The sequence below is a fragment of the Dromaius novaehollandiae genome, chromosome 16 (genome assembly GCF_036370855.1).
Source record: "Dromaius novaehollandiae isolate bDroNov1 chromosome 16, bDroNov1.hap1, whole genome shotgun sequence".
NCBI classification, from domain to species: Eukaryota; Metazoa; Chordata; class Aves; order Casuariiformes; family Dromaiidae; genus Dromaius; species Dromaius novaehollandiae.
The window spans coordinates 21,055,795-21,078,078 of NC_088113.1; the positions used below are offsets into that span (position 1 = coordinate 21,055,795).

General features: G+C 65.3%; 1 protein-coding gene across 4 annotated transcripts; it reads left to right on the forward strand.

Annotated features, from left to right (window-relative positions):
• Positions 1 to 242: 242 nt before the first annotated feature.
• DNMT3B (DNA methyltransferase 3 beta) lies at positions 243 to 22,088 on the forward strand. Of its 4 annotated transcripts, none has more exons than XM_026107066.2 (20): positions 243 to 435; positions 1,868 to 1,974; positions 6,169 to 6,313; positions 7,421 to 7,527; positions 8,289 to 8,441; positions 8,677 to 8,898; positions 10,161 to 10,319; positions 11,616 to 11,723; positions 12,454 to 12,595; positions 13,005 to 13,133; positions 13,806 to 13,850; positions 14,275 to 14,354; positions 14,527 to 14,639; positions 14,981 to 15,164; positions 15,443 to 15,527; positions 16,051 to 16,196; positions 16,366 to 16,456; positions 16,795 to 16,943; positions 17,684 to 17,769; positions 21,825 to 22,088. In XM_026107066.2, the coding sequence occupies exons 1-20, from the start codon at positions 258 to 260 to the stop codon at positions 21,964 to 21,966; spliced, it is 2,571 nt and encodes an 856-aa protein (XP_025962851.2). In that variant the 5' UTR covers positions 243 to 257; the 3' UTR covers positions 21,967 to 22,088. The 4 variants fall into 4 exon arrangements, with proteins under 4 accessions (XP_025962851.2, XP_025962849.2, XP_064377793.1 ...); XM_026107064.2 differs by having other exon boundaries at positions 8,361 to 8,441; XM_064521724.1 differs by lacking the exon at positions 243 to 435 and adding an exon at positions 1,085 to 1,142.
• Positions 22,089 to 22,284: the final 196 nt, after the last annotated feature.

Here is a 22,284-nt window from a genome sequence, read left to right on the forward strand (position 1 = left end):
CGCATTTTTCATGCTTGTGTTTGTGCAGACGGAGGGGTGGTCTGGGGGGAGCCCCGCTGCACAGGCCCGCGGGTTGGGCCGGCACTTCCCACCGCTTTTGGGCACTTTGGCTGACCCGTTTTCCCCCCTGGCCTGGAGAGCTTGTTTCTGTAACACCAGGGTAATCATATCGCTTCTTTTCATATGGATATACAGTTTTCCGCTGGATCTAGAAGTAATCGCAACTGAGCAGAGATTACACCCCACGTGGGCTCTGGATGCTTTGTCTTGGGCAGGAGACCTGCGGACTGTTTTGCTCCGTCTGCAGCACAGCCCTCGCGAGCGCTCGCCTCTGTACGGCAAAGCAAGAGAGCAAACAGTCGAGGGAAGATTGTGGAAGTGTTGCAGGCTTTGTCCGTCCGCGCCAGGAAGTGCTGCGTGCCGCGGCGGGGCACGGTGCTGGCGGCCGGCGTGCGGGGGGGGCCTGGTTCCCCTTGGGGGCAGCTGCTGCTGCACCAGCAGCTCCGGGAGCAGCAGGGGATGCGGGGGCCCGGGGGGATGCGGGGCCCGGGGGGATGCAGGGCCCGGGGTGGGGATGTGGAGCCCCGGGGGGATGTGGGATCCGGGGGGGGATGAGGGAGCCCAGGGAGATGCGGGGGTCTGGAGGGATGCAGGGCCTGGGGGGGATGTGGAGCCCCGGACGGATGTGGGACGCGGGGGGGATGCGAGGCCCGGGGGGGATGCGGAGCACCAGGGGGGATGCGAGGCCCGGGGGGATGTGGGGGCCTGGGGGGATGCGGAGCCCCGGGGGGATGCATGGCCCGGGGGGATGCGGCGGGGCGGCGTTGCTTCGCGGGGGGCGGCGGCCGGGGCCGGGGCCGGGCCGGGTCCAGCCCCGCGCCCCCCCCCCCCGTGCCGTCCCCCCCCCGTGCCGTCCCCTCCCCTCGCGTCGCCTCGGCTCCCCTCCCCCGCCGTGCGGCGCGGCGCGGCGGCGTGGGGCGGCGGCGGCGGAGGAGGAGGGGCTGCCCAGCACGGGCAGGGTTAAAGCGCCATGTAACCGGAGCGCGGGGCTCGTCGGGGCCGGCCGGGGCGCGGGCGGCGGGCGGGCGGGCGAGCGGCGGCGGCGCGGCCCCGCTGGACGGCGCGTCCCGCCCGCGGCGCAGGTGAGCGCGGCGGCGGCGGCGGCGGCGGCGGCGGCGGGCGGGGAGCGCGGGGCCCCCGGGGCAGCGGGGCCGCCCGGGGCCGCCGCGCATCCTCGTGGGCGGCTTTGTTGTGCGCGGCGCGGGGGACAATGGGGCGGGCCGGGAGCGCGGCACCGGGCGCACCGGGGCGCCGCGCCGCCCCCGCCGCCCCCGCCGCCGCCTCCCGCCCCTCCCCGGGCCGCGGCCGGTCCCTCGCGGTTGCCCCTTGCCGGGGCCGGGGCCGGGAGCGGGGGAGCCGGCGGCGCGGGCTGCCCGCGGCCACTTGTTGCAGCGCCGAGGTGCGGGTGGCTGCGCGGGGCCGCCCCGCGTCCGCGTCCCCGGTGCCGGGGCTGTCACCGCTGCCGGGGCCCGGTTCTGCGCCTCGCTGCTGCCGGGAGGCGCTGCGGGGCCCCGGCTGCGCCCGGGAGGCGCCGGGACCGTCGGGAAAGCGGCGCCGAGCCGCGGGGGGGGCGCGGCCGTCAGGGCTCGGCTTTCCCGTCTGTGAAATGGGCGCAGCGGTTGCCCTGCCCGCGGGCCGGGGGGGCTGGGGGTGGAATAGCCTTGCCCCGGCTGCGTACGCGTTCCCAGCGCTGCCCCCTCCCCAGGGCAGCCGGGGGGGTCCGGGAGGAGCACGGCCCCCAGCACAGCCCCCCCGCCTCCCTCTTGGACGAGTTATCTAAGCGCATCTTCCCTTTCCCTCTCGGCAGGAAAGCGGCTCCCGGCCGCTGCCTCAGGTGCGGAGCTGCCCTGGCTGGGGACGGAAGCGGGAGGACGCGAGGCGCCGCGCTGGGCCCCCCCGCCGGCACCGCCCCAGGTAGCGACAGGGCTGAGTAATGCGGGAGGGAGCCCCCCCGCCGCCTCCCCCCGAGGGCCGGGGGAAGCCCCTGCGGGGGCAGAGGCGGGGGGGGGCACAGCGGAGGGACGCGCTCCCACGCTGGCCCGGCTCCCCGGGAGAGGGGCTGCACCGGGGGGGCCCGGGCCGAGGCGGCCGGGGGCCCGCAGAGGTGCAGCGGGCCGGGAAGGGGCACGAGGTGTCTCCCCCGCTGCCTCGCTCCGCTCCCCGGTGACTCCCCGCCGCTCGAGGCTCCCGAGCCCGGGGGTGCGGGAAGGGGGCTGGGGGGGCTCTGCCCTGCTGTGGGGCAGCCCGGGGGGGACGGGGACAGCGCGGTGTCACCGCTTTGTCCCCTTTCGTCTTGGGGAAAGATGACGCGGTTGTAACTCCAGACCCAGCATCCCTCGTGCCCAGCTCGTCCCACCTGCGCGACGGCGGAGCCCTGCCCGGCCCCCCCGGCCCCCCGGCCCCGCGGGGAGAGCGGCGGCTGCGGCCGAGAGGAGCGGGGTGAAGAGCCCAGCGCGGCGACGGTGGCAGCCCCGGAGAGCTCCCGGGCCCGGCCCTCGCGGGGGAGCGGGGGCCGCCTGGTTCTGCTTCCTTCCTTCCAGCCAAGCGTCGCCGGCGGCCGATGCCCGAGCCGGGGCGGCGGGGAGGAAGCGGGGGGAATGGAGGGAAGTGCCGGAGCCCGCCGGAGCCGGAGCCGGAGCCGGAGCCCGCCGCGCCGCGCCGCGGAGGAGAGGGGCCCGCACAGGAAACGGGCAGGGAGGGGAGAGCCCGGCCTTGCTGATGAGCACATCGGGCTCCCTTTCCCATTGAACTGCCAGCCCCGCAGCTCTTTTCTTCCCGGGATTAGAGGGAAACGCTCCGTTTTGGGGCGCGTTAAAGGCCATTTGCGTGCGTGATGGCCGGGGGAGCCGGGGCTGGAGGGAGCTGCTCCGGCCATCGCTCCGGCCATCGGGGCCTTTCTTCCTTTTTGTTATTCAAAGAGGGCCGGGGCGATGGCTGCCATCCCCGCCATCCGGCAACGCTTCCCTCCAGCCTTTTGATATGCGTGCCCCGGTCCCGAGGCAAAGTCCGGCGTCTCCCTCCCAGTCTCTCCACCTCCTGGGGAAACTACCTGATAAGGGCCACTCTGTTTTCTCAGGAAGGAAAACCGAAAGCAGCCCCGGGCCGGGCTGGGGGGGCCGCGCTGGCCCCGGGGACCGGCCCCGGGCGCCGTGCGGGAGGGAGAGGCGCTGCCCGCGCCAGCCCCGCCGGGCAGGGCCCGGTTGCCGGTCCCCCGGCCGGGAGGCTCTCCCGGCAGCTGCTCTTAGGGCATGGCAAACCTTAAAGGAACGAGTATTGCAAAACGAGGGCGGCTCCGAAGCCAGCGGGTTTATTGTCTCTGTGGGGAACAGCCACAGGGAACGGGCCGGGCACCAGGGACTTGCAGCGAGAGCCGGTCTCCTTGGGGGGCTTTAGACACCAGAGCTGGAAATCTGGATTATTTTATTCTTCCTGGGTTGTTCTGCGACATGTACTGCTGCAGTGTATGTTGGCATACTTGCAGTGCATTAAGCAGTGCACAGGCTGTTGTGCTGTTTTCCTCCCCCCCCCCCATGAGAGCAGCATGCGGGGGGAGCGCTCTGTGCTCTGTTTCTTATTATTTTCTCAATGCCCTGTGTGCAGAGCTGGTGTTTCTGGGAGGGGAGGCGAGGACAAAGACCGTGCCTGGCCCTGAGCAGAAGGTGCTGCGGCTTGCGACGCGGGACGCCTCGCCGGTGGTCGGGGGGGTGGCGGGCTGGCTGCCCTCTTCCCGCCGGGCAGGACGGCCTGGAGCTTGCAGCTGCATTTCCAGGCGCGGAGGCCTGCGGTAATAAGAAGAGGGATGGATGTTGCAGGCTTGCTGGCTGGGTGTAGGAGTTTGAGCAGCTTTGCACAGTCCGAGCTCTGGACTACCCTTCCTGGACCCCTCATGCATCGGAAGATGGTGCTGGGCATCCTTTAGGGAGCGTTCTCGGGTGCTGCGACTGGAGAAGTGCCCGTGGCGAGCGCTTCTGCTGCAGGCACACGCGCCGCAGGTCCTGCAGGTACCTGGCGTTTTGCAATGCCTGTCCTTAGGCCCCGGTGCTGTGCCCATCTCGTGGACGGGCAGAGCCTTGCTGTGGGGGGGTTTACAGCCCTGCAAGGCAATGGTTGCTTCCAATCAAAGCAACTTTTTTTCCAACTAAACTAAAAAAAATTGGTTTTGGAGGCAGAGCTCCCTAAGCGCACGGCGAAGCTAAGCTTGGCCCGTCGGATGCCCTCAAGTCCTGGTTACACAGCCGGCAGGAGAGCTGCAGGAGTCGCCTCTCCAGTGGGGTGGGATGGGAGCACGACCCCCGTGTCGCCCTCCTGGGCTGAGGCCCCGACCGAGGGCCGAATGCAGAATTGCTCTGACGGCCCCAGCGTGGCTCTGTGGGTGCAGATGTTTTGACGGGCGCAGGGTTGGAGGTGGCTGTGCCTGGTCCTGCGCCCTCCCCGGGCCTGAACAAACCCCGTTTCCGTAGCGTTTCCCTTCCCACGTCACTCTTCCTAAAGCTGATGCTCTTGCAGATGTCTGCTGGACTCTCCACGTTGTCCACCCCTTTCCCAAGACGCGGTTCCCGGAGGTGCTCCCCGTTCTTCACCATGCCCTCGCCGCTGCTTGGGTGCTCTCGAATGAGATACGTTGCTTTTTGGGGCAGCATCGCTGCTGCTGGTGACTCGCTGCTCTTCTGCAGCGCTGCAGAAGGGTCCGGCGCGTGCACGGGGCCGGGCGGGGAGCGCTGGCTGTGCTGGCGGTGGCTCCGGGACGGGCACTGCAGGCCTCCCCGAGCCGGCCGCGAGCCGCCGGGGGGGTCCGGCGAGTCTGGGCAGCTCCCAGGAATTGTTCGCTCTGCCTGGGAGCAGATGTGCTGGAGCAGTGGGATTTCTGCAGACAGCTGTAGGGCTTTACTTGGCTCTCTTGCCATTTGTCTCCTCCTCGTCCCTTTGTTGAGGAGACATGTGCTCCGCGGGGAGGACGTGCACCCGGCCCCGCGCCCGCGGAGGTGGCGGCTGGACACCTGCTTTCCTTTGCGTTTTGGATTTTACCAGCGTTTTAATGCTCCCCTCTTGCATTTAGAGCATCAAACCCCGACTGGTCTTTGTCTGCGGGAGGTGCTGACAGACGATGTGAGAGCAGGAATCCCAATTGTTGGGGAGCCGGTGGGAGCCAGCGCTGGGAGCAGGCAGGGACGTCCCCCGCGCCGAGCCCGGGCAGGGGCTGCCGTGCCTGCCGTCCGCTCCCGAGCGCCTGCTTTCCGGCCCTGCGAGGCCTCGGGCGGGCAGAAACCCTGGCAGCCCGCGTCGAGCCTCGCGCCGGGGCTCGGGAGTGAGGGGTTGAGTTCCCGGGGCTCCAGCAGCCCAGTGTCCGCTCTGCCCCGCGGGGAGGGTGCTGGGAGAGGGCTTAGCGGTAGGAAGGGTTGGAAATGCGTCTGCCTCCTGCTCGTTTCTACCTTGCTTTTTTGGGCTCCGTCTGTCTGCAGAGAAGTTTGTCCAGGAAACTCCCGGCAGGTTTTGGCTCCCCGTGGAGGCAGAGCCGCGGTCGTTGGCCGGCTGAGCCGCGGCAGCGGGCTGCTGCTTGTGCACGAGAGCAGCCCCCGAGCCACTGACCTCCGTGCAAAACCCCACAGATTGGGGCGTTTGGGCACCCGCTGCCGTGCTGGCTCCCAGAGCCACCGCGGGGGACGCGAGCAGCGGTGATGGGCTCGTGGGCTCTGTGGCTCGGCCAGCCCAGCCACGACCTGCGCTGCTCAACGGGAGTTAGGCTGGGCTGAGCTAAAGTCTGAGTGCTTTCTGGGCCGTACTGGGGGGAGCCCATCCTGCCAGGTGTGCAGAGTCCTCGGAGAAATGTCCCGCTTCCCTCAAGGACGAACGAGCAGGTTTGAGCCTGGGACCTTCGTTGGCTGAAGCTGTGGATCTTTGGGCCGCGTTTGCGGGAAGGCCGCGTCCCGGTTCCCGTTAGCACGTGGGGCTTGCCCAGCCCCGGCGCTCGCGTTTGCTTCCCTGGGTGCTTTAGGAGAGCTGCTAAGGGAATGCTCGTTGTGGCTTGCTTGAACAGCTTTGCCAGTCCGGTTTGTCTCTCCTGGGGCTTTCTGGATGGCTGAATTTCCTTTCTGCTTGCTGCTTGCATAGGCCACCATGAAAAAGGACAAGACCCATGGCGGGGAAGAGGCAGACTGCAGGGCAGAGCTGATCCTCATCAACGGAGACTGCGCTGATCCTGCTAAGGACAAACCTTCCCTTGTTCTGGAAGCAAACGGGAAGCCCGACGCTCCAGGTGAGCTGAGCCTTGCCGGGCCGGAGCTGGGCCGGGGTTTCCGGCTGTGCTCCGACGGCCGCGCCGGGCTGCGGGAACGCCGCACCGCAGAGCAACGACGGCCGTGGCGGGGGGTCTCGTCCCTGCGCCGGGACACTGGCCCTCCGCGCGCTGCAGACGGCGGGAGCTGTGCTGCCGGGCTCGCCTCGGAGCAGGGCTGGGCAGCGCGGCGGGGCGCCCTGCGTTCCGGCATTCGGCGAAGATGATGCATTTCACTAGCGTTGCTTAAATTCACACCCTAAACCACAAAGTTCTGCTGGCCTTAAGGCCAAGGCAGCAATGCGAGTTGCTCATCCCTAACAGCATCTGTTGAAAATAATAACATAACGGCAGCAGATGCTGTTGTGGGAGCTGTGCCACGCGGCATCACGCGTGAAGCTGGCTCTGCCCCTTGCTCGTTTAATTAACCGCACCAAGAGCGAGGGGCAGAGGAGGAATCCTACAGGCACCGGGAGAGCTGCCGGCTTGAGGGTTGTGGCATGGGTCTTGCGATGCTCTCACTGCTTTCCCCAAGCCTTGGTCCTAGGTTCACGAAATTTTAGGAAGATCTCTAGCAAAGCGCGGTGGGTCCTTGGATGGAGGTTGACTTTGGCTTCTGGACCTTGAAGTCCAGGAAGGATTCAGGGAGACACGTCCTGCTCTTTGCCAAGCCCTGGTCTGCTGGAGTAGTCTGTGCTTGCAAATGACAGAGCTTGCCTCTTTCATGGGGTGATTAAATGGATTGAGGACAAGACCTGAGCAGCTGGTTTCAGTATTCCGAAACAAAAAGGTTAAAAGAAAAAAAAAAGAGCAAGCCCCACACTTGCTATTAAAACTCCTTGCAGTCTTTAGAGCAAGTCCGTGATTTGCTGGAGATGTGATTTTTGGGTCTGCCCGTGTCAGCAGTACCGCGATGGGGAGGTTTGAAGGTACCGCTTTTCTTCCACTCTCAGCCACGTTTCTCCAAGATGAGGTTTCGGTCTCTCCAGATCAAGACTTGCTCCTCTGAGCAGAGTCGCGTGCAGGGCGGTGCGATGCGGCCGGGATGGCTTGCTGAGGGCGAGACTGCTCTGACTGTCCCTCCTGCAGATGCTGGGAATCTGGGATTGCCGTCCCTCAGGACCAAGAGGATGAGCAAGGGGGACCTCGCCAAGGAGGAGCTGTCCTGGCCGCTCGCTCTGGCGGAGGCTCAGGAGGTAGGTGACCCCGAGTTGCAGCCGTGGGCTTCCGTGGAGGCCGCCGTGGAAGGGGTGGCTCATTCGCAGGACGTGGCTCAGTCCTCGCGTTGCAGCGAGTCGCCGCTGGCGTGGCTCTCGTGCTGGGGGCAGCCTTTCCACGGAGGGTGCAATTTTCATTTATAAGTTTAATATTTGTCTTCATTTTTAATTTTTGTGCTTGTGCAGCAGTGGGAGGTGTAGTCTGTAATGCAGCTATGCCCACTATGCATTGTAGCGATCTAACAGTTTTTACTGTGTAGTTCTTTTACTGATACCAATATTTTCTTCAAGAAGGTCTGGCTCTATTGGTGGACTGACACATCTCCTGTCTCCCACTGCCAGGGTGGCCTGGTTTTAGCAGCCATGGGTGCTGGATCCCAGTTTTGCCCCCTCCCACCCCCTCTCTTTTTTTAACTGGGCTGACAAACCTCCAGTGTCTGGGAGCATTTTTGGCTTCTGGTTTTATTGTTTTGACTTTGAAGTAAAACCCCGCGGCTGGAGCTCTGCCTGCGACTGTGCAGCTTCCGAAGGAAGAGCTGAGCTCCGCTGGGGTAGACTTGCTGTCCGGTGCGTTGCTTTCGGGGGCCATTCGCTGCACAAATCTCTCTGTTTTAACCCTGCTGCGCCGGATGCAGGAAACGTGCCCGGTTCGGGCTGTCTGGGGAGCTGCGGCTGCCGCACACCGCGGGGGAAAGCGGCCCGCAGCCCCGGCACTCAGACCCGTCCTTGCCGCGCTGCAGGTGCGGCCGCGGGGCAGTGCCGGCTGGGAGAGCAGCCTGCGGCAGAAGCCGCCCGTGCGCCTCATCTTCCAGGCGGGACAGACCCGGCACGAGATGCGGATCAAGGAAGGCAGCGGCGCCGAGGCTTTCAGGGAGCTGCCGGCTCCGGCGCGGGTGAGGCCGCGTGCCGCTCGGGGACGGCGGGCGGGCGCCTCCGTGCCTCAGTTTCCCCACCTGCGGGAGGGGGATGCTGCTGAGAGCCCTTGTTACGGCCTGGGAGCAGCTTTGGCTGGATGGGAAACGGGGACGGGCAGGGTGACGCGGGACGGCGCTCCTCCGCCTTTCGGGCCCCTCTCGCCCCGTTCTCGGGCGGGCGCTGACGCTCCTCTCCGCTCCCGCTGCCGCGCAGGGCTCCAAGAGGCGACCGGCCGTGTCCATCCAGGCGCCCACCATCGACCTCACCGAGGACGACTCCCAGGACTCCTCGCAGAGCAGCAGCACCATCTCTGGGAGCAGCTCCCAGGAGGGCCAGAACGGCACCGCCGAGCTCCTGGCCGAGGAGCCCGAGAGCAGGGACGCGGAGAGCAGGGACGCGGAGAGCAGGGAGCCGGGCATCGCCCCGGAGTACCAGGTACGGGGGAGAGGCTCCGCGCCGGGGGGGCACGCGTGCGGCACGCGCCGGCCGTGCCCCGCGGAGGGAGGCAAGTGGCTGCACGCGCAGAAATGTTTCTGTCCGGGGATGCTGGAGAGGAAGGACGTTGCTGGAGCTGCAGACGGGAGTGATTCACTGCCTGCAGGCTGCAAGGGCAGGGCCAGAGGCTTGCAGGAATTGGGCAATTGCATTTCGCTGCATAATTAGGCGCCTAATTGCAGAACAAAGCTCGGAGGAGGGTTTTGCAGCAGGGGAACCCCCCCTCGGCGAGGCTGCCGTCCCGGTCGCCGTCGCAGAGGACGGAGGCACCGGCGGGGTCCCCCCCACCCCTCTCGGGAGAGGCAGGGCACAACTCGGGGGCCCTCGGTGCAATGACGTCTAAATTCCCGGCTCCTCTGGTTCTTTTCTCATTGCCTTGTTTTCTGTTCTCCCCTGGGGGAGTAAGACGAGGGTGGGCGTCCTGCCCCCGGGGCGCAGCCGGACCTGCTTATTTGGTGAAGCAGGAACCGACCCAGTCGGTGCAGGGAGCGGTCCCAGGGCAAGGCACGCTCTTCCCCGTGGCGCGGCGGGATGGGCAGCATCCTGCTCTGGGCCGTCCCGCATCCTCGCACGCCGGGGCCCCGCGCCCTGGGCTGCGCGTCGCGGTGCGGGAGCAGCAGGGAGACGCGGGCGGACGTCTGCTCGTCGGCAGCACCGTGCCAACTGCCCTCGCCAGGGCAGCAAGTCCTTTCCGTGCAATCAGGAGCTTCCTAGACCGGGGTTTGGTTGGACGTGGGAAAAGGCTGCGCGGTGCTGGCGGAGCCGCGGCAAGGCGCGGGCAGGAGCGGGCACGCGGCGGTGCCGACGGCGGCAGGCCTGGGCGCAGGACACGGCACGCACCGCATCGCATGCTGCTGTGCCGGGCGCCTGGCTCGCGTAAAGCTGGCAGCACGCAGGCTTTCCCTTGACTTCCGAACACATGATGTGGTGTGGTGCGATGGCTGGGGGCCAGCACTGAGCAGGATGTGGAGCCCGGCCCTGCTCACGGATAAAAGGCCGGGGGAGCTCTGCAATTAGCCTTCGAGGAAGGTCACGGCTTTCAGTGCATCATTGTGCAGAGCTGGGCGCAGGCGTCGTGGCTCCCACGAATAACCCGCGGGCAGGCGCGGAGCGGCTCTGCCAGTGCCCCAGGCGCACGGAGCGGGGCTGTAAACGAGGGCGCGTGCTTGTAGCTCACTTGCGTTGTCCCGTTCGGCTTCCAGGATGGGAAGGAGTTTGGAATCGGGGAGCTGGTGTGGGGAAAGATCAAAGGCTTCTCCTGGTGGCCCGCGATCGTCGTCTCCTACAGAGCCACCTCCAAGCGCCAGGCTGTCTCCGGCATGCGGTGGGTGCAGTGGTTCGGAGACGGGAAGTTCTCGGAGGTAAGGCCTGAGAGCGCCCTGCCCGCGCCTGGTGCTCTGTGCATGCGTGTGTGTGTGCATGCATGTGTGTGTGCATGCGTGTGCATGCGTGTGTGTGTGCATGCATGTGTGTGTGCATGCGTGTGCATGCGTGTGTGTGCATGCACATCCCACTGCAGCCTCTCCAGGGCAGAGACCCAGCCCTTTTGCACGGCGTGACGGCTCTGGCACGCTTGTGCGGCTCTAGATAGCGTAGATAGCTAATGACTGGCTGCTGCAAGCTGGAGACAGGCTCCAGCACCTGGCGAGGGAAAGCTGCCTTCCAGACCGCTGCCTGCTCTCGTTGCCCTGTGCAGGATCTGGTCCTGGCCCCGTCCCTGGCCCTGCCCCGCCGCTGCCCGCCCCAACTCCTTGCATCCTTGCATCGCGGCCGGTGCCTGTGCCGGTGCGGCCGTGCTGGCAGAGGCGCCGGTGCCCAGCAGAGGGTGCAAAAAGCCCGTCGCTGGTGGAGGTGCCGGGCTGCCGCTGCCCTCCTTCCTCCCTGCCCGGCTTATCTGGCCCCCGTGCAACGCTGACGCCGTTTCCTCGCGCCCAAACAAAGGCACCGTGACGGCACGCGGCCGCAGCGGGACAGGGTCTGCGCACCCGCCTCCCCGGGCACGCGGGGCTCGGCGCCGGCGCTGGGGGGTCCTGAGCCCCCGGGGGAGCACGGGCACCGCCGGTGCCGGTACCGCTGCGGAGAGCGCGGGCCGCGGAGCTGCTGCGTTATGCAGTTGGCCCTGCTCACGCGCTGTCACGGCGCGTGCTGGCCCCGGGATCCCTCGCGGGCTGGACACCCCCCTTTGAAGGCTAACCCGTGCCAAAACTGTCCCTCCAGCCCGTGGCTGAGCGTGTCCCAGGACCGGGGACAGACCGCGGTGGTTGGGGGCGCGGAGAGCTGGACGCTGCGTCTGGGCAGGGCTTTCGGTGGAGAGGGACGTCCCGGAGCCGGGGCAGCGTGCGAGAGTGTCTCCGACACGAGGACCCGGGCGGATGTGGGGATGCGCTTCTGCTTCCGTCCGCTGGCATCCCTCTCTCCAGCAGCATTGATAAGGGGGTGACACCTACACAGGGGCCGGTGCCCCGGGGCTTCCCCCCCGGTTCTGCTGCTGACCCTCGCCCAGCTGAGCCGGGCACGTCCCGGGCGCTCTGCCTCGCCCTCCTTGGAGAGGTGCCGCGGCACGGCCCAGCTTCGCGGGGACGTCGGGGACGATGCTCCTTCTGCAAAGCGTGCGCAGATCCTGAAACGAGACCTTGTTAAGCGTTTCACTCTCCTAGGTTTCTGCGGACAAGCTGGTGGGACTGATGGCGTTCAGGCAGCATTTCAATTCTTCCACTTTCAATAAGCTGGTGTCCTATCGGCGAGCCGTGTACCACGCCCTGGAGGTACCCGACGGGGCGAGCTGGGCTTGGGGTGGTGAAGATGGGAACCGGGGGCGGTAGCTGGGCTCCAGCCCCCGCGGGGAGCGCTGGGGAGGCGGGGAGAGGTGCTGCGCCCTGCCCGGGCCGATGCCACTACCTGGGGGCTCCTCGCCGAGGAAGCCCCGGGTTCGGGGGGGGGGGTCCCTGGCCCGAAGGCCGGCCATGCCCTGCCGCAGACGAGCCCTGCTGCGCGCCGAGTTCAGGTGCTGTGCGAAGGCGGCTGGGGCCAGGGCTTCCCCGCTGCGCCGGCATGTAGCCTGGCTCTGCTCCGCGTTTGGGCGGCCCTGGATAACGCGTATGGAGCATTTCGAGAGCTATCGGTGACGCCGATGCCACGATCCAGCGTTAATCACCGTCCCCAGCTGTATCCCCTCACCGGCGGTGCGTGGACGTGGCCACTCCGAGACCCCCGGTGTGGCGGAGGTCGGGGCCGGGCTCTGGCTCGCGGCAGCGTGTTGCCGGGAGCAGCCGCCACCGCGCTCGGTCCCCGGGGCCGGCACCGTGCACCCCGTGCAGCCGACTGACCCCACGGGCGATGCGCCGTGCTCCGGCTCATGGCTCTGCGCACCCCACGGACACCTTCTGCCTGCCCACGGCTCGCTCTTGCTGGGTGGGGGGTCACTGCCCGGCCTCGGTCCCAGCGGCACCGGGTCCCCGGAGGTTTTCTGAGCCGCGGCCACTTCTCTCGCGACAGGTCGCGAGGAGCCGCTCGGGGAAGACGTTCACGACCGCCCCCGGGGAGTCTCTGGAGGAGCAGCTGAAGCCCATGATTGACTGGGCGCTCACCGGCTTCAAACCCTTAGGCTTCAAGGGACTGAAACCACCCAAAATACCAGGTTCGAGGGGTTTGTGAGCTGGGCAGCGGGGGTGGCCGGGGCAGCAGGCCACCGCGCTCCCTCCCGCCGGCTGCGGGGGCCTGGCCGAGCCCAGCTCCGGGCTCCGTCTGGGATGCAGCTCCGCAGGAGCGGCTTGGCGAAAGGCCGGGGGACAGCACCTGCCTGGCCCTCGGGACCATTGCTCCTGGCAGCGGGACGTGGTCTGGGGCCCCTCGGGGACCGCGGGGTTTGGGCAGAGCAGAGAAGGGGAAAGGAAAAGCTCTGCAAGGAAGTATTTTGCACGTCGCGTGCAGGGTCCGGCTAGGTCTTTTCCTCGTGGTCTTGCGCTAGCCTGGAGCTGTCGCGGCACGAGGGCGTTTACTTGTGCGTAGGACGGTGCCCGTGCCCACGGCCCCGCGTTGCTTTGCAGAGAACGGGGCCCTGCGCAACGGCACCGAGGAGGTGCTGCCCCTCGAGCAGTGCCCCCCCACCAAGAGGCTAAAGACCAACCCCTGCAACAACGGCAAGGAGCAGCGGGTGGAGGAGGACCAGACCCGAGGTAACGGGCAGCGAGAGCGGGGGACGCGGCGGGGCCTCGCGTGTGCGACCGGCACGAGAAGGAACGGCGGGGAGCGAGGAAATAGCTCCAGGCGGAGGCAGCACCAGGAGCGGACGCGGAGCAGGGATGCTGGGGCTGCAGCCCGGTCGCAGGAGCAGGCGCGGCGGTTTGTGCCCTAGGGACAGCAGCAGACCAAACCACGAGGCGCAGAGCCACGAGCTGAGCTGCATGAATTGCTCAGCTCAGAAATGCTCTGTGTGTGGAGCGTTGCAGACGGGAGCTCAGCTGGGCGGTCAGCGCGTGCCCCGCGTGCATCCTGTGCATGCACAGTCCTCCACGCACTGTCCTGCCAACGCCTCTGCGTGTCTGCACCACGCGTGTGCCGGCTGTGCCAGCCCTGCCCCGACGTGCGCGTCCACGCCAGCAGCACCGGGGCCCCGGTACGGGCAGCTCCTTGCTCCCTCCCTGGCTCACGCGTCCGCGCTGCCGCCTTCATCCTGCCCGGTACCTGCCACGCGTACGCGTGGGGTCTGCCTCCTCCGAGCCGTGCTCAGCCGGGCTGCCTCTGTCCTAGCGCGGGAGACGGGGCAGCTGTAGCTAGCCTGCGTTTGAGGGGTGTTATGTTAAGGAATGAATAAATCTGCATGTGTTTTTTTTTTTCTTTTTATAAAGAGCAAATGGTTTCTGAAGTTACGAACAACAGCGGGAGTCTCGAAGGTAATTATTGTCTGCTCCCTCCTGGCAGAAGATCCAGGCTAACGCTTGGGCCCGGGACCAGCACTCGACAGAAATAACCGGTCTCCCTGTCTAAATGCACCCGCGGAGTCGGGGAGGGGGCTGCAGACTGCCGGGCCGTCGTCGGTGCTGGGAACAGGCTGCTGCAGATCCCCGCCGTGGGGCTGAGCCCTGGGGGAGCCCCGGCCCCCGGGGGAGCCCCGGCCCTGCAGGCGCTTTAGGGAAAGGGTCTCCGCCTTTCCCAGCCCGCGGTCCGGCGGGGGCGGCGCGCTCCGGGGTTTGGCCCGTGGCCCCCGGGTGCTCTCCGTCCTTGCACGCCCTGGGAGCAAGCGCGGGGCGGCCGCGGAGCCCGGCTGCCCCGGGGGCGAAGCAGCAGCGGGGCGAGCGGGGCTCTCTCTGTGCGCAGACAGCTGCTTGTCCTGCGGCAGGAGGAACCCGGCCACCTTCCACCCGCTCTTCGAGGGGGGGCTCTGCCAGACGTGCAGGGTAAGTGCCGGGGTCCCGCTCCGGTGCCGCCGGGCTGGGGGTGGCTCCGGGGGCGGGTGGCGGGTGCAGGCACCCCGGGGCACCGACGCACTGCTGCTGGGGGGCCGCCGCCGCGCACCGAGCGGGAAGGGACGCGGGGGGGGCCGCGCTGATCCTCTCTTCTCCTTGCCAGGATAGATTCCTGGAGCTCTTCTATATGTACGACGAGGACGGCTACCAGTCGTACTGCACCGTGTGCTGCGAGGGCAAGGAGCTGCTGCTCTGCAGCAATGCCAGCTGCTGCAGGTGGGCCCCGGCGCCCCTGCCCTCCGCCGCGACCGCAGCCGCGCGGGATGTCCTCGCGCGGGATGTCCCCGTGCAGCGTAGCCATCCGTGCTCCGCGGGGCCGCAGCTAAACGCGTCCTGGGGAGGACGGCGGGGCCGCAGCCAGGCTGAGCTGCGAGCTTATTTCGGCAGCTCTGAACGCCGGGGCCCTGCCGGGAAATGCACCCTTCCTGGGAAATGCACCCTTCCTGGGAAATGCACCTTTCCCGCAAAGCGGGGCTCTGACGGGTTCCCGGGGTGGCTCCAGAAGAGCCTGGAGGGGTCTCGGGGGGGACGGGCACGAGGCGCTGTGGTTCGGGCAGGTGCTTCTGCGTCGAGTGCCTGGAGGTGCTGGTGGGGCGAGGGACGTCGGCCAAGGCGAAGGAGCAGGAGCCCTGGAACTGCTACATGTGCCAGCCGCAGAGGAGCTACGGGGTGCTCCATCGCCGGCAGGACTGGAACGTCCGCCTGCAGGACTTCTTCACCAGCGACAAAGGACAGGAATACGTAAGGGCCGCGGGTGGGAGCGGCGGGAGGAGGAGAGGGCTGCAGAGGGCAGGGGCAGCTGCACAACACCCCTCAGCCCTCGGCTTTGTCTCGCGTTGGTGGTCCCCACGTACCCGTCCCCACGGCTGCTGGGCGCTTACGGGTGGCCATCACCCTCCCGAAGGCAGAGAGGGGCCGTGGAGCTGCGGTTTGTGCTGGCCTTGCAAAGCGTCGCAGCAGCTCGGAGGGGGAAAGCTGCTGCAGCGGGAGCCAAGCCTTCATCGCTGTCTTCATTGCAGGATGCCCCTAAGATCTACCCAGCAGTCCCACCCGCGAAGAGGAGGCCGATTCGGGTGCTGTCTTTATTCGATGGCATCGCAACAGGTGAGGCACTGGAGCATCTCCGTGCCGGCGCGGCAGTGCTGCCGTCGGCGATGAGCAGTTCTGCGGCCCCGAGGCGTCTCCAAGCTCGGCGAGGGGGGTCGAGGGCCCAGGTCGCTCCCTCCCGCTGGCAGCGGGATGCAGAGGAGGCACCGGCGCAGATGCGCGAATTGGGCTCCCAGATGTTCTTGCCGTGCTGAATGTCTTCTCAGGTGGCTGGTTTCCCTGAGAAGTGAGAGATGTGGGAGTGTTTTTAAGCTGGTCTCAGTATTTCAGGGCAACTGGTTTGACTCCAGTTCACTCAGCATTGACATTCTGGGAGCAAAGCTGTGGTTTTTGGATGCCTCTCTGAAAATCGCCTGGAGGAGAGAGGTCAAAAACATGTATTCTGCTCATCTAAAAATGGCCTTTGGCCGTACCCACCTAGGACAAGCAAGAGTGGCAAAATCGGTCTTCTGTGCTTACGAAGGAGACTGGAAGACTGCACAGAGCAGTGCAAGCTCGGACCTTTGGTGTCTCCTGGCAGGCTACCTGGTGCTGAAGGAGCTGGGCATTAAGGTGGAGAAGTACATCGCCTCGGAGATCTGCGAAGACCCCATCGCTGTGGGAACCATGCGGCACGAAGGGAACATCACCTACGTGCACGACGTCAGGAACATAACCAAGAGAAACGTGAGCGCCGCTTCCGCGGGAGGGCTGGGGGCTGCGGCTCGAGGCGCTGCGGCCCCCGGGACGGGGAGGCGTCGGGGATGAATGGCCCCTGCCGCAGCCCCCGGCCCTGCCGGCGGGCCGAGACTTGGCTGCGTGGTGCCTCCTGACCGGGCCCGTCGCTTTGCTCTAGATCGAGGAGTGGGGTCCCTTCGACCTGGTGATCGGCGGGAGCCCCTGTAACGATATCTCCATCGTGAATCCCGCCAGGAAGGGTCTGTACGGTAAGGCCGCGTTGTCGCCGGCGGGGCTGGGTGCCCCTCGGGTGCTGGGACGGGTGAGGGGCCACCTCGGTGTCCGAGGGAACCGTTCAGACCCGGTCCACGCTGGTGGTGGCTGCCCTGTGGGGTGACATCTGCAAAATGTCACCTGTCTCCGCCTCGTTTCTGGTGCTCTCCGGGGAGGCTGGGCACCGGCCGGACCACGGCTGGACCTCACCGGACCGGAGGGACCACTCTGCAAATGGCCCCGCTTGCCCCATGCTGGTGCCCCCGCCGTGCATGCAGACCCCCTCGCGATGCCGCAGCCGTTCCTGATGCCGCGTTGCCGTCCTCCCTTGCAGAAGGAACCGGGAGGCTGTTCTTTGAATTCTACCATCTCCTGAACTACGCTCGTCCCAAGGCGGGAGAGGAACGCCCCTTCTTCTGGATGTTCGAGAACGTGGTGGCCATGAGGGTCAATGACAAGAGGGACATTTCGCGGTTCTTGGAGGTAGGGACAGCTGCGGGGAAAGGCCCAGGAGCAGTCTGGCAGGGCGGGGAGGGTATCGCCTGGGGTTTTGTACGGCCCCAGTGCTGGAAAATCCTCCGCCTGCCTCACTCGCTAGGAAGCGGCTTTGTAACCTCGCCTGTGCCGCGGGATCCCCGCCGACCTTGGGCAGGTTAGCTGCTCATCCCTGGCTCTCCACGGTAAAAGTACTTCCAGCCTTGCAGAAAGCTTCTGTTCTTCAGAGCAAATGCTCTGGCACCTCTAAGGAGGGGGTGGGGGGGGACTGGCAAGCAATTTTAAGTCTGTGGTACCCAAGACCAAGCTGTGGTTTAAGTGGTGACACCCACTGCAGCTTCCTAGTCTGTGCCGTGAGAGTCTGCCCCGAGGTCCACAGCTCTGGTCGTGGCCCGGAGAAACCCGCCCTGAAACGTGCTGCGCTTTTCATTATTACCTGCTGGTCATGGCTGTCGCCTGGGAGCCCACGTAGCGGGTCGGGCTGCGTCCTGGGGATGTGGAACAAGGGTTTGCTTGGGCTAAATCCCTAAGGAAGGATTTGTTGAGTTTTTTACTCTGCAGTGCAGCAGAGGATGTCCATCCCTGCTGGACGGGGATCAGCTGGGCCCTGCCGCCCCTGCCCGGGGCACGTCCAGGTCCTGCTCACCTGCGCAAAGCAGGTCTCGGCAAAAGACTCGTCTTGCACCAACCATCCTAATTACTTTTTTTCTTTCTCCCTTGGACGGCAGTGTAACCCAGTTATGATTGACGCTATCAAGATCTCAGCTGCCCACAGAGCACGCTATTTCTGGGGCAACCTCCCGGGGATGAACAGGTAATCTTTTGCTGTGGTTTTACTCGGTTTTGAGGTGGTTGTGCAGTTCTTTCCTCCTTGGCCCTAAGCGCAGCCCCTGGGAGCCAAAGAGCCACAGTTCCCACCCGGTGCGATTTCCCTGTGATGGTGTTTTGATGCTAACGCGCTTACTAATGAGCAGGGATGAGAATCTGGATAAAATGCAGATGAGTTCCCTGCCCCCAAAGCCGAGGTCTGTGCAGTGAGGAGTAGCTGGCCTTGCCCAGGCTGCTGTGCAGCGTGTCCGGCACAGCTCGCTGTGCGAGGCGGACGCGCGTGCGAGCAGCTCGGCCCCCGGCGGATGCACGTGCCGCTCTGGGCAGGACCGCTCCGGGAGCAGCGGTGCCCTGCTGCGCCGTGCCTGGAGGCACGCCTGTGCCTGGCCTTGGTTGAAGATACAGATAGACGCTTGGCCAAAGGCCCCCCCAGCTCAGGCGGGCGAATAGATTCGCTGGGATGAATCCGCACGACCTGGAGCTGGTGCCCCCCGTCCGGCGGGGAGGCTGGGGCTGCGGCCGGCTGGCAGAGGCTGCTAGACCCCGCGTTCCTCCAGGCCTGGTGCACACCCTGCTCTGAAAGCACAGCAAAGCACAGCAGAAGGGCCTGGAGGATTCCTAGCAGCCCTGCGCACAGAACATGCTCGCAGCGAAAGATGAAGTTTTCACGCAGCTAAAGCCTCAGCTGACAAATGCAGACTTGTTTTAAATATTTTTGCATGTTTATGCTTAAATTGCCAGTATTTTTTAGGAGTTAAAACTAATTAAAGCTGAGCCAGAGGCATCCAGGTATTTGAAAGTTAAATAGCAATTACTCAGCCCTTGTCGTCTCATGCCGTCTGAAATGGCACTTGCACCTTCATCCGGTTGTGACCAAGCGGAGAGCGGGGCACGATGGCTCAGGGCTCCCCGCGAAGCGGCCGGGGGCATCGCTGCCCGAGGTCCCTTAGTCCTGCTTCGGGCAGAGGGCAGCGCGGAGGGACGATGCCGGGTGCAGGCGCCTCCGAACGCGCTGCCACGAAAGCTGCCAGGGCACCGATGCGCGTCCCCGTTTAGAATACGCCTCCGTGAAGAACGGCTAATTAACGAGGACAGCTATGCTGCTGTGTTAGTAGAAGGATGTTGAATAGCGGTAAAATTGCCAGGGACTTCGGAGAGCTGTAAGCAAAGGTTTGAGGAGGGGGCGGGAAGAAGAAGTGATGGTGGTGTGTTGCTCGGTCTGTGTTGTGGATGCAGAGCGACTCGTGGTGGTCCTCGTGTCGCGGGTCTGCGGCGGGGGGTGGCATTTCTCTGTGGTCCCACTCTTTCTTCCCCGTCCTCGCTGCCCAGAGACCTTCTCTGAGCCATGGGCTCGATCGGACGAGATAGCTGCTGCTTGGGTTTCCGTCTTGTGTTTCGCGGGACAGTTGCATTTATGTGTGTTGATCCTGGAGAGCAGCAAAGGGCACGAGCCGAGCGTTTGGAGAGAGCCCGGCATTTCGGGAGAGGCGTGCTCGTGGTAACGGCCTTGCTGGAGAGCACAAACCCTGCTGCATTTTTCCTTCTCCTCCATGTCCTCGGACTGTCCCTTCAGTAGGCACAAATTGCAAGATACGTTTAATCGGGTCAGCCTTGGCCAAAAGTGCCTAGATAAAATTACTGACCGCATTTCCCCAGTACACACACGTGCACACAAATGCGTGTGCGTATATGTGTATTTTTAAACCTTCTCTTGTGAGGTCAGCCACTTCCTTGGGGCCAGGGTTGCCGACTCCATCGCTGGCATCTGTTGCATGTGTTATTTCAAAAGCTGGTGCTGGCACAGCCGTCGTTCGCCGTCGGCCTGTTCCCGGGAGCCGGTCCCGGGAGAGCGCCCGACGCAGAGCCCTCGCTCCCGTTTCCTCTGGCTGCCGCTTAGGTTCACTTCACTCTCGTTTTACCCTTCAGCTGAGAGAAGTGCAGACCCTAACGGCAAACTCAACCCAAGCAAGCGGGGCAGGAGCCCGCGGCAGCCAGGTCCCGTGCAGGACGTCCGTCCGTCTGCGGGGCCGAGTCGGGGCTGAGCCGGGCTGGCGGCTCCGCTAAGCCGCGGGCGACCGGGCTGCGGCTGCGCTCGGGAGCAGGAGCGACTGGGGCTTCTCCCTGTAGGAGACTCGTAAAGTTTATTGCGTTTTCAGTGCCTCGGGGTGAGGCCCCGAGGTGAAAGGCCCCTGCGTTTATGCTGGAGGAGGAGGTGGGAGCGGGCAGGAGGGTGCGGGTTTATGGCAAATGACCTCCAACGACTTGGCAGTGACTCGGTGAGAATGATTGATTGACTGTGGACGAGGCAGAGAGCCTGCGTTCGGCTGCCCTGATGCACAGAGCTGGAAGGAGGAATTCTCTATTGTCCTCAGATATGTTGTGCTTGTTTTTTACTTGATAGTGTTCAATGCTAGTGCTGATTCCAGGCCGAGAGCTTACTGGTGGCTCTTCTCTTTTGCTTTTCCTTTTACTTTCCTAGTGCAATTTTAAAATAGGGCCAGCGTGCCAGGTCCATAATCCCTGTCCAGCATCCCCTTGAACCGGGAAACCTGAGCCCTGCTGGGATGTGTCCCCAGGGAATTCGCTGCTGCGTGCGGCGGCGGGCTGTGACTGCCCTGCAGCTCAGGGGAAGTCAGCGCTCCCGGTTCCTCTGACAACTGCCTCCTGACTCGAGCAGCGAATCTCTGGTATTTGACACTTCTGTTCCAGCCTCCGAGACAAGCAGTCTGCTGTAGTCGCTTGTATTTCAGTAGAAGGCTGTGGCAGTTGTACAAGAGGCCATCAGCAAGATGCATACATTGCCGTGTTTCAGGGAAGCACGGCACACTCGCTGTGTTTCATCTGACGGGCTGCACGTCAGGGCACTTCAGCGAGAGGAGAGCCCTCGCCACGTCTTGGACACGAGAGATTACCTTTCCGGATCAGTAAGGCTCAAAGACTGAGATCATAGCAGCAGCAGCCCTGGATGGGGGTGTATAACAACATCTATCTCTTGTCATGCTCCTTGCTCCCCGGGGACACAACACAGAGACTGTCAGTGCAGTTTAACACTAGTGGACTCCAGAGCCTTAAATCAAGTTTTAGTATTTCTGCTGGCTGATTTTTGCAAACGAACAGGCTGCTCTTGGTGCCCCGGGGAGCCGGGGCCGCTCTCCGTCCCCCCGGCCGCGCGCGCGGCTGGCTCCCGCTGCGACCGAGGGAGGCATGTGCGCATACTTGCCGCGTATAGATTTCTCGGGGTTGGCAGGTGCAGCGCCGGATTCCTTCATTCCTCCCTCGGATTCCCACCGGACGGGTCGCAGCGCGAGCTGACTGCGCCCTGGGCTCCCGGAGCTGGGCTGGGGCGCTTGGTCCCCGTTTGCGAACGTTAAGTCGTGGGGGGAGACCTGCCCAGTGGATCTCTCCCACGGATTAGCGCGTGGGTGATTTTTCAGGCTACCTGGCTCTGCGAGTGCTGGGCTTTGGGAGACTGGGATTCTGCTCCCGGCTCTGCCGTAGCAGACTTGCCCAGGGGCATCGGGGGCAGCTTTCTCCGGGCCTCGGTTTCTGTCCCTGTAAAATGGGACAGCATCGCCTTTGCCGAGTGCTTTGAGGGCGTCTGAGGGGAAGTGGTGTGTGTTCGTTGACTACCCCGACAGCAGAGGAAAGAGCTGACGGGGAGCGCCGGCTTTTAGCAGGGCAAAGCCCTCGCCAGCCGAGGTTTAAGACCCGGGGCTCGGGTCCAGCAGAGCCGCGGGGTGGACGTGGGGATGGGCAGAGCGGCCGCGTCCTGCCCTGCCGCGTGCGCTGGCGGAGGCCGCGCCGGCTGCGAAAAGCCGTGGCGAGACCCCAGGCTGGTGGGCGCGATGGACGGAGGGGGCCGGGGCCCTCGAGGGCGCTCCGCGGCGCTGAGCCCCTGCAGGGGAGGCCGCGGGAGCCGGCGCTGCGCAGCCCCGCGCCCGGGGGACGGGGCGGACGGAGGGGCCGCGGTGCCCGTCCCCGCGGTGTGCAGGCCACGGGCCTCTCCCGCAGCCCGGCGTCTCCCGTTGCCTCTCCCTGCAGGATCTTCGGCTTCCCCCTCCACTACACGGACGTCTCCAACCTGGGCCGCGGCGCTCGCCAGAAGGTGCTCGGGAGGTCCTGGAGCGTCCCCGTCATCCGGCACCTCTTCTCCCCGCTCAAGGATTACTTCGCCTGCGAATAGCAAGTAGCGCTTGCCTCGCGTCTCTGGTAAAGATGCAGAGCTCCGCTGCCGTTGCGGGAGGGGGACGGACAGGCAGCCCCGACCTCCCGCAGGCTCCGCGACCCCCAACCATCCCTCCCCGGCCGCCGCCGCGGAAGGAGCGTGGCCCGCAGGGAGAGCTCAGGAAATGTCTTTAACCAAAGAACCTGGCAGGGTGACTTTTCTTTAAGGGGACGAGCGACAGTGATGCTTAGAGAATGACGGACAAACGAGCTTTAATTACCCAGCACAGGAAGCTGTGTGCGTAACTGATGGGACGAGACATCTCCTCCAGAGCAT